The sequence below is a fragment of the Gadus macrocephalus genome, chromosome 2 (assembly GCF_031168955.1).
Source record: "Gadus macrocephalus chromosome 2, ASM3116895v1".
In the NCBI taxonomy this organism is placed as follows: domain Eukaryota; kingdom Metazoa; phylum Chordata; class Actinopteri; order Gadiformes; family Gadidae; genus Gadus; species Gadus macrocephalus.
The window spans coordinates 3174101-3184028 of record NC_082383.1 but is presented as its reverse complement, the minus strand read 5'-3'; the positions used below and the strand labels follow the sequence as shown (position 1 = coordinate 3184028).

At 47.8% G+C, this 9928-nt stretch overlaps 1 protein-coding gene across 5 annotated transcripts; it reads right to left on the bottom strand.

Moving 5' to 3' along the window:
* Positions 1–1252: 1252 nt before the first annotated feature.
* LOC132475226 (transmembrane protein 235-like) lies at positions 1253–9922 on the bottom strand. 5 transcript variants are annotated; one of them, XM_060076243.1, is made up of 6 exons: positions 9429–9922; positions 8956–9033; positions 7696–7833; positions 2495–2975; positions 1809–2462; positions 1253–1761 (listed from the first exon to the last, which is right to left on the bottom strand). In XM_060076243.1, the coding sequence occupies exons 1-4, from the start codon at positions 9598–9600 to the stop codon at positions 2734–2736; spliced, it is 630 nt and encodes a 209-aa protein (XP_059932226.1). In that variant the 5' UTR covers positions 9601–9922; the 3' UTR covers positions 1253–1761; positions 1809–2462; positions 2495–2733. The 5 variants fall into 5 exon arrangements, with proteins under 5 accessions (XP_059932226.1, XP_059932242.1, XP_059932218.1 ...); XM_060076259.1 differs by having other exon boundaries at positions 1253–1566; positions 1786–2975; XM_060076235.1 differs by having other exon boundaries at positions 1809–2975.
* Positions 9923–9928: the final 6 nt, after the last annotated feature.

Here is a 9928-nt window from a genome sequence, read left to right as displayed (position 1 = left end):
GTGACTATCGTTATTTATTACACGGCTCTTCTCAATGTTGTTGAACGCTCCGTTCACTTGCATGGGCCTTCACAACTTCCGGTGGTGATTTCTTTTTTGATAATTCACCGTTGCTAAGCATATAATGAACGCTGTCAAGGAAAGTGGATTATTTTTTTTCTGTCATAGCACTCCGCAAGTAGTCCGGTAACTTATCAACCACAGCGTCCTCAGTTGCTAAGCGACGTCAAGCGACGTGGGTGTTTGTGTGTGTAAGCGTGAGAGTAGGAGGGGGGGGGGGATGCCGAACGACGAGGGTCCATGTTCAGTGTCTGTAGTCCTATCTCTATGTTCCTCTTTCCCTCCCTTTCAGTTGATTGGTCCTCTGTCCTATTATGCAAATGTTTATCCAGAAATCCTTGTTCTATGATTCATGCCAAATAATATACTAAGTATAATCAGAATTATCAAAAAAATATGTATAGATACGTATGCATGTGTGTTTCTTATAGTATGTGTGTAAGTATATGTGTGTGTGTGTTTGTGTGTGCATGTATGTATGTATGTATGTATGCATTTTCTGGTATGTGTGTGTGCGCATATATGTGTATTTATGTAGGTAGGTCTGTAAGTACGTGTGTACATATGTATTCATGCATGTGTGCAAGTATGTATGTGTATGTGTGTGTGTGTGTTCGTGTGTGTGTGTGTGTGTGTGTGTGTGTGTGTGTGTGTGTGTGTGTGTGTGTGTGTGTGTGTAAGAATTGCTGAGTGCCTTTGGGCATGAACTACGTACAGATGATGCTTCACCACAATTGTTGAATGCACTTTTTGCATACAAGGACACTCGCCTTTTCTTTCATTTTCCATTCCGCTTTTCTTCAGGCATCCTTTGATGTTAAATTGGTATTTTTTTTCATCAAACACACTGAACCTGTTTCAGGATGCCTTTCTTAGTCTTATTTGAAATCATTTACATTCTGAGGCAGAAAATATTTACACTTAGAACAAACATATACATATCCTCATTTTGATTTTAAAAAAAAACAAAAAAAACAATTGTTTTCAGGTGTGTGTGTGTGTGCGTGTGCGTGTGCGTGTGCGTGTGCGTGTGCGTGTGTGTGTGTGTGTGTGTGTGTGTGTGTGTGTGTGTGTGTGCGTGTGTATCTGCGTGCGTGTGTGCGTGACCTGTATAGGAAGATTACAACACAATTGTGCTAGTAGAACGAATGTATCTCAAGCAAACCCAAAGAGGAAATCTGTTTAGATTCAGTTCATTAAATATTAATTTTATATTGTTTTCATTTATTTTGTGCCGAAAGACCAAAATATAGAAGAAGAAGAAACAGCCAAGCGCTAATGCATAGACCTGGTAGATATACATATAAAGCACACACAGACCATACATTTCATAACAACATCTTCAGAAGCATTAGTGTCGGTGCGGCCCCTCACCTCTCCTCGCGATGCTGTGCTCACTCGCACAGCGCTGGTTTTGGTATCGGTAATTCGCTTACTGGTCGACACACGCTTATCTCTGGGACTGGAGCTATGGAGCTGGACCCTGATCTAGACCTGATCTAGAACCTGATCCAGAACCTGATCTAGACCCTGATCCAGAACCTGATCTAGACCCTGATCCAGAACCTGTTCTAGACCTGATCCGGACCTGATCCAGACCTGATCTAGACCTGATCCAGAACCTGATAGGGACCTGATCCGGACCTGATCTAGAACCTGATCTAGACCTGATCTAGACCTGATCTAGAACCTGATCTAGACCTGATCTAGACCCTGATCCAGAACCTGATCCAGACCTGATCTAGAACCTGATCCAGACCTGATCTAGAACCTGATCCAGAACCTGATCTAGACCCTGATCCAGCACCTGTTCTAGACCTGATCCGGACCTGATCCAGACCTGATCTAGACCTGATCCAGACCTGATCTAGAACCTGATAGGGACCTGATCCGGACCTGATCTAGAACCTGATCTAGACCTGATCTAGAACCTGATCTAGACCTGATCTAGACCTGATCTAGAACCTGATCTAGACCTGATCTAGACCTGATCTAGAACCTGATCTAGACCTGATCCAGAACCTGATCCAGAACCTGATCTAGACCTGATCCAGACTGGCGGTTTAGACCGCGTTAACGTTATTCTCTCCAACCCCGACCGACACGTTGGCACATGATCTAATGTTTACAGCTAATGGGAAAATGAAGTCTCATTTGTTGTGAGTGTTATGCAACAAAGCCTACTGATACCAAAGATATAAACAAATAATATGAACAATAAAAACTCTTCATCATATTAATCAAGCACGCCGGTTAAATAAGGTGTGCTTCAATGATAATTCTTAATAATCATAATTAAAGTCTAAATGATTCAGCCCAGCCCCCGTTTGTATCTCAGTATCAACATCCTGAGACCTCCAGACTTTCAGACTTCCAGAGGTTCAGAGGTCAGACCTCCAGACCTCCAGACCTCCAGACCTCCAGACCTCCAGACCTTCAGACCTCCAGAGGTCAGACCTCCAGAGGTTCAGACCTCCGGAGGTTCAGACCTCCGGAGGTTCAGACCTCCGGAGGTTCAGACCTCCAGAGGTTCAGACCTCCAGAGGTTCAGACCTCCAGAGGTCAGACCTCCAGAGGTTCAGACCTCCAGAGGTTCAGACCTCCGGAAGTCCAGACCTCCAGAGGTCAGACCTCCAGAGGTTCAGACCTCCAGAGCTCAGGGGTCCTGGGCCCTCAGGTCATTGCGATGGCCACGCCTGAGTCGCGTTGCTTGCGGCGGACCAGTCGGGCGGCCAGCAGCAGCAGCAGGCCACAGCTCAGCTCCAGGCCCAGGGAGAGCCAGGCCAGGGCACAGGACCAGCCGTAGGACACCCCCACGTTGGCCAGGTCCTCTGGGCTCACAAGCCGCTGGAACTCCTCCATGGCGCACTGGGAGTAGCTGACGTAGACGCAGAGACCGGCCAGGGTGAACAGGCCTGGGGGGGGGTAGACACACGCACGCGCACGCAGACCAGTATAAGTATTATGCAAAGACCAACAACCGACCAACAACCCGTGAGGAATTGACAAGGCACAGTTTATCTCATCTCATCTTATTGAACAACACAAACTCAATTCGTTTTGAACGTCGACGAACTGTCTATTTCCAGGAAGAATACTGTGTCACTGTCTTCAAGACACCTGTTGGCCAAAGGTGTGAAACCAAAGATGCCCTCAGTCACACCCAGCTGGGGGCAGGCCTCACGAGTGGAACGTATCCCGGATACATCCCATTATCTGTGGAGTATCATGGAGCATTCCGATCTAGATGCACCCCTTTTCACACAGTGTGATCACAGTGTCTGTCATGAGGATTGCAGCCATTCTTGATAAAAAAATTGTTTCAGGTCATGCCAAGATGGAGGACGGATCGAGCTACCTTCCTCTTCAGTGGTCAGGAAAATGTTGCCCGCCTGTTTCATCAATCAATCAATCAATCAATCAATCAACCAACCAACGAATCAATCAATCAATCAATACATTTATCTAGACATTGGTCCATCCATCTACCTGTCTGTCAGACATGGCAATGGCAAGGTGCGCTGCAATCTCTTTTCTACATCATCGGATATATTTATATCTGTAGATTGCCCGTGTAATTTGTGAGGGGGCTGAGGAGCAGGCAGACATCTGGATGAGAAGGGGGGAAAGACGTCATGCTGAAGGCTCCAGGGCTCGTCCTGTCAGTCAGTCTGTGTGTCTGTCTGTCTGTCTGTCAGGTCGCAGACGAACATTTAGGCTGTCGACTTTTGATGGATTCATTTATTCACGTCAAACTCAATCTGAAAGCCGACCTGGGATTAATGAATGCACTTTTCAGTCTATCAGCGTAAATATGAATCTGTGTTCAAACCTTATTGTTTCTTTCTTGGGTTTCTTGGGTTGGTTGTGAGCTGGAGGGCTCAGGCCAAGATGTCTCGCATCTCCACCGCCAGTGTTGTAGCAACGTTACAGACACGTGCTACCGGCCCACTCCAACATTGAGTTCCTGTTCTGTCCAGTGTACCCAGGTGTTGGTGGAGTGTCAGGGAAAGTGTGAAGGAATGCATCAAGTGCTGACTTGAAAGTAGCCAGAGATGTGTGCACTTTGATGCTAGGAGGGACCACGTTATACAGTGCTGAGGCTCTCGAGGCGAATGAGTGGAACCTCAAGGTGTTAATGCTGCTGTATTTCGATGATCCTAGTGGCCGTATGCAGGAAGTGCCGTGCCGTGAGGTCTCGCGAAAGTCGAGGTTCACAGCATTCGGGATGATGTTGTTGTAGATCTTCCAAACTAGGATGATGGTGTATCTCTCACGAAATGTGAACATGATTTTTTTGTATCATTTTATCTTAATTTTACCATCGATAAGGGTTTTTTTTTTTTTTAGCTTTCCATTAAAATAAGTTAACCCTATTTAGCAATACAAACGAGATGGGTAATGCAAGGTGGGCCAATTCACCAAAAAATGTCCCTGGTATCGTTTTTTGTCTCTCATTGTTCCTCGGTATCTCTGCTGCAGCAGACCCAAAGACGGGCAGAACAGATAATTCTGATGGGGACAGTGAGACGGTTTCAATCAGTGGAATCATTACCCTGCTCAACTGTGAGACACTTGATGACAATCAGCATCATGCCATCGTCGATCACTCTGAACTCCCCCTGACCCCCAGTTCCTCAAGAAGATGTTTGCTGCTTCTGTGTTTGTCGCGTTTGCTATTCTACCAAAAATGCAAGATGCCACGCAATGATGAACGACCCTGCATAAATTAGATGAGATAACCGATTCTTCCGACGGAAATAACTCCAAATCAAGTCAAACTCTGCCTTACCCTGCTATTGTGTCCTGAATAATTTAAGGGATGGAACGCTCCATTTTGCAGGGAGGGGGTCGACACTTAAACAAGACACCCACGGTTTCCCCTTTTAAGGAGGAATCTTCCCCACAAAATTGAAGGGAGTTTTAAAGGCAATTTGGAGAAAAACATCTCACACCTCCCTTCTTGCCTCCCTCCAAAGCCACGCCCCAAACACCAATGGCTAGCTAGCTTTAGGCCACGTTTATACGTAGTAGGGTATTTATAGAAACTAATATTTCCCCCCCTCCGTTTTCAAAAATAACATTGTTCACACAAGATCGTTTTCAAAAAAGTTGTCGTTTACATCAAAACGCATAAATAAGCATCAGAATCCTCAGAATCAACAACAACGAATAACACAAGCGTCTTCCTGTAACAAACAAACTGTAAACATAGGGCGCTCATAGGACGTTAAGCATTTCCTGGCGCATAATATGACGCTTCAGAACCTAAAACCCTGTTTCTCCCCGTTGACACGACAACACATAACCGGCGTTTTCAGAAATCTCCACTTTGGCCAGAGTTTTTTTAGAAATGATCGTTTTCTGTGATAAAAACTGCGTTTTCGTGTCAATGAGAGGCCAAACCGCGTTTTCCCTTCGTGTAAACGGGGCCTCAGTATTAGGTCTGCATAGCCTAGCGGAACATTCCCGTCATGCATTTTCCATTTTAGGGGATTTAGCAGACGCTTTCAAACAAAGCGACTTACAACCATTCACACACCGAGGGTGGAGTCCACCACGCAGAGCGACAGCCAGCTCGTCAGGATCAGTCAGGGTGAGGTGCCTCGCCCAGGGACACCTCGACACTCTGCTAGGAGGACCCGGGGATCGAACTAGCAACCTTCGGGTCACCAGCCAACCCACTCTACCTCCTGAGCTACTGCCGCCTCACGCACGCGTGAAGAGCTTGTTCAGCTATCTCACCTCTCTGTAGGTCAACGGACAGGTTGGCCATCCAATCAGCAATCACTCGGGCCAAACTAAATGATCAGCCAATCACAGGCCTGCAATTAGTTTTCTTTTTTTGTCAGAGCATTTGATTGATTGATTGCTGTCGGGATGCAGAGATAATTCCAACAAAGACGACAAAAAAGGCTTATAAATTGCCTTAAGAATCTCAAAATCCTTTAATTTCACTTAACAGGGTGAAATCAAAACAAAAGATCTAAATTTACATTTAGAGCATTGACTCACAGGGGCCATAAAGATCCAAGGGCACTTATCGCAATGTGTAGGGGTTTCCCCGGTGTCCTGGCCCAACCAGGCTCATTCAATCTGGCCCCCTAATCATCCTCCTGTATAATTGACTCATTAATTCCTTCACTCTCCACCTCAAGCTGGTGTCTGGTGAGCGTTTTGGCACAGATTGGCTGACGTGGGTACTACACACTGGTGGTGGTTAATGAGGTCTCCCCCTTCACTGTAAAGCGTCTTTGAGTGTCGAGAAAAGCACTATATGAATTCAATCGCTTATCATTTTTTAGCAGACGCTTTTATCCAAAGCAACTCACAATAATTACATTCGTCAGAAGAAAGGGAAACAACAATATATCACTGTCGGTACAGTAAGGATGTTCATAGAAGCAATTGGCAAGCACTAACAATCTCAAGGTTAACCCGTTCCCCGTGTACAACAAAGATAGCTAGGATAAGAGGCTACACAACGTATACTATGCCACACCCCAGCCCAACGCATCTGCAATGCAACGGACCGAGCAGCGATCAGCCAGCAATCACCCAGGGCAGTGCGTCAATGGGAGCTCTAGACGGTAGAATCAGGACCTGGCTGGACACCGTCTCGCTGTGGCAGAGTCCTCCTTCAGGGTCCTTCACGCAAAACACAACTCCCACCGGCACAGCGTCTGACACGGAAGGCCCCGGGCCGCATGTGTGCTACAGCAACCCTGAGACGAGTGCTCAACCGCTTTGTCTCCAAGACGTGCAGACACACACACAAACACACACGCACACACACACACACACACACACACACACACACACAAACACAAACATAGAACCAGACATGCACACAATAACACACGTAAGCCTAGGCATTTGCACACAGCTGCACTCAGACACATGTGACGTCTACATCACACACACACCCACGCACATTGTTCTTCACGTTAAAAACACCAAAGACGCCTCTTAAATAAGTCCAGCTGAGATCAGGGCTAGGTCAGTGCGGCCATGAGGGGGAGGGGGGAAGATGATCAGCCCTCATGGTGAACACATTCATTCATTCATTCCTTCATTGACATGGCCACGGGCCACATGGTGAACACATTCATTCACTGACATGGACACGGCCGGCTTGGCCTACATGTTTTACTAATTAACTAATTCATTAATTTATTCATTCATTCATTCATTCCTTGACTGAGATGCTCACTGGGCCGGCCCGGCCCACATGTTGAACACATTCATTCGTTCATTCACTCACTCACTCATTCATTCACTCACTCACTCATTCACTCACTCACTCACTCACTCACTCATTCACACACTCATTCATTCATTCACCCACTCACTCATTCATTCGTTCATTCGTTCACCCACTCACTCATTCATTCGTTCATTCACTCACTCACTCATTCATTCACTCACTCACTCATTCATTCACTCACTCATTCATTCACCCATTCACTCACTCACTCATTCATTCACTCACTCATTCACTCATTAATTCACTCACTCACTCATTCACTCATTAATTCACTCACTCACTCATTCATTAATTCATTCACTCATTAATTCATTCACTCACTCCTTCATTCATCCGTTCATTGACATGGCGGCGGGTCGGGGACTCACTGCAGAGGAGGAAGTAGGCGGCGGCGGCGGCGAGCAGCCGCCCGCTACGGGCCAGGGCGCTGACCAGCCCCAGGATCCACCCCCCCACCAGCAGCACCAGGCTCAGGGGCAGCAGCACCACCACCACCTTGTGCAGCCCTGAGGACACACACACACACACACACACACACACACACACACACACACACACACACACACACACACACACACACACACACACACACACACACACACACACACACACACACACATCGTCAGGTCAGACGCACACACACACACGCACACACACACACACACACACACCATCAGGTCAGACGCACACACACACACACACACACACACACACACACAAAAACACACGCAGTCAGTTCACACACATGTGGACCCACGCACGCATTCACATATGCACACATACCCACATGCACACCCATCCACGCAAAAATTCATATGCATGCATACACACACATGCGCATGCAATCACATGCATGCAAGCACACACACGTATGCTCACACACACAAGCACATGCGTGTATTCACACACACAGGCAAGCGCACAGACGTGCATGCTCACACATTTACGCTTGCACACACACAAACACACACACACACACACACACACACACACACACACACACACACACACACACTCACACAGAAAGAAACATTGCAGACACACGTATGCACAAACACAGACACACTCACACACCACACGCGCACACACATGCGTATTCAGGCACACACATACACTTGGGCACAGTGATTATGTTGTCATGTTAATCAAATTAATCAAAAGGAGAACCACTATTTCCAGTGATGATTGTGTGTCGGCTGATGTCACGCCGCCCACCGCCCGCCTGGCTTAAAGTGTCCACATTCCCCTTCCCACTCACAGTTGGTAATACCGTCCTTGAGTTGGTAAATGATAATCATGCGTGACCCTTAATTCATCATAATTAGCACTGTGTGCCCAAAATTAAGCGGCTGCTTGATAATGACCGACAAGCGCCCTGAACTGTTTATTCAGCTTCACTCTAACTGACATTCGTTGTTGTTCAGGGTGTACTTTTAACGATGGGGGGGGGGGGGGGGGAGTGCACAGATGGGGATGAGTATTCAGGTGGGTGTTGAGTTTACGGATGGGGGAAGATGGGGGGGGGGGGGGGGGGGGGGAGTAAACAGATTGGGGGTGAATATTCAGGTGGGGTTGAGTATTGATTTTATAGATGGAGGGTGAGGGTAAATAGGTAGCAGTCTGCTTACTGAAGAGGTGCTTCTCCACCTCCGACAGACTGGAGGTGTCGTCGTTGAAGGAAGGCATCAGCGAGCTGCTGTTCTGCCCTGAGACAGAAACATGATTGAAACACTTCACCGCCATCATGAGAGTTGACTTTGGCACAAAAATAACATCCATTTGATTTGATTACTGTTTTCTTGGCTATAAAACGGGAACACTTGGTGGCAATTAGCGGGCTGCCTGTGTAGCGGCTCAAGCTGTGCCGCCGCCACGTACGGGTCGATGCACCTGTGAGCCGCCGCCTGCCCCGCCCTCTGCAGCCGCCTGCTGGGAGCCTCGAAGCCCGAATCGATTCCAATGAACCCTCCGAGCCCGGGCTGAAGACGGGCTAATTGACAGGATGCTTGACGGGCTGAGTGACGCGAGCTGGGGCTTCTGGTGTCATCATATACATCAACTCAGCTATATCTCCGTAAACTCACAACAGGACAGGTCCTACCTTCATGCGTCGTCCATAGCCCGGAGTGGGAGCTGAGGTCATCCGTGCCGGAGTAGTTGGGGATGTGCACGTCGATGATGTACCAGTAGTCCGTCCCGATGGCCACGGCGAGCACGGTGAAGCTGAACAGCCCGGCGAAACCAGCCGCCAGAACTGCCCCTCGGTACCGCATGCTGATTAGTTTGCACAAACCAAACACTGGAGACGTCTTAACCTTGCGTGTCTATGCGCGTCTCTCTGCGTAGTTTTCTTATATCACCTCCAGCCTCAACGCGTCGGGGCAACCATCCAGTGCGTAAAAGCGCTCCGCCCGGATCGCCTGCAGTAACCCGCCACAATCCTCCAGTTCCATCTCCACTGGGGTTCTTCACCGGGAATGTTGTAATGATGAGTATAAAGCAGAGATCGACAGAGGTCTTGTGTGTGTCGGTGGATCAGAGGTCCTGTCCTGCGTCCTGAGCTAGTGTCTGACGCGCTACAGAGGGACGTCCGCTCTCCTC

Bases quoted from the DNA above. Each gene is read 5' to 3' on its own strand.
- LOC132475226 (XM_060076259.1), bottom strand. From the start codon at position 9,600: ATGCGGTACCGAGGGGCAGTTCTGGCGGCTGGTTTCGCCGGGCTGTTC. The intron at 9,034-9,428 runs GTAGGACCTGTC...TTTCTGTCTCAG, and splicing joins GCTATGGACGACGCATGAAG to GGCAGAACAGCAGCTCGCTG. The intron at 7,834-8,955 runs GTAAGCAGACTG...GTGTGTCCTCAG, and splicing joins GGTGGAGAAGCACCTCTTCA to GGCTGCACAAGGTGGTGGTG.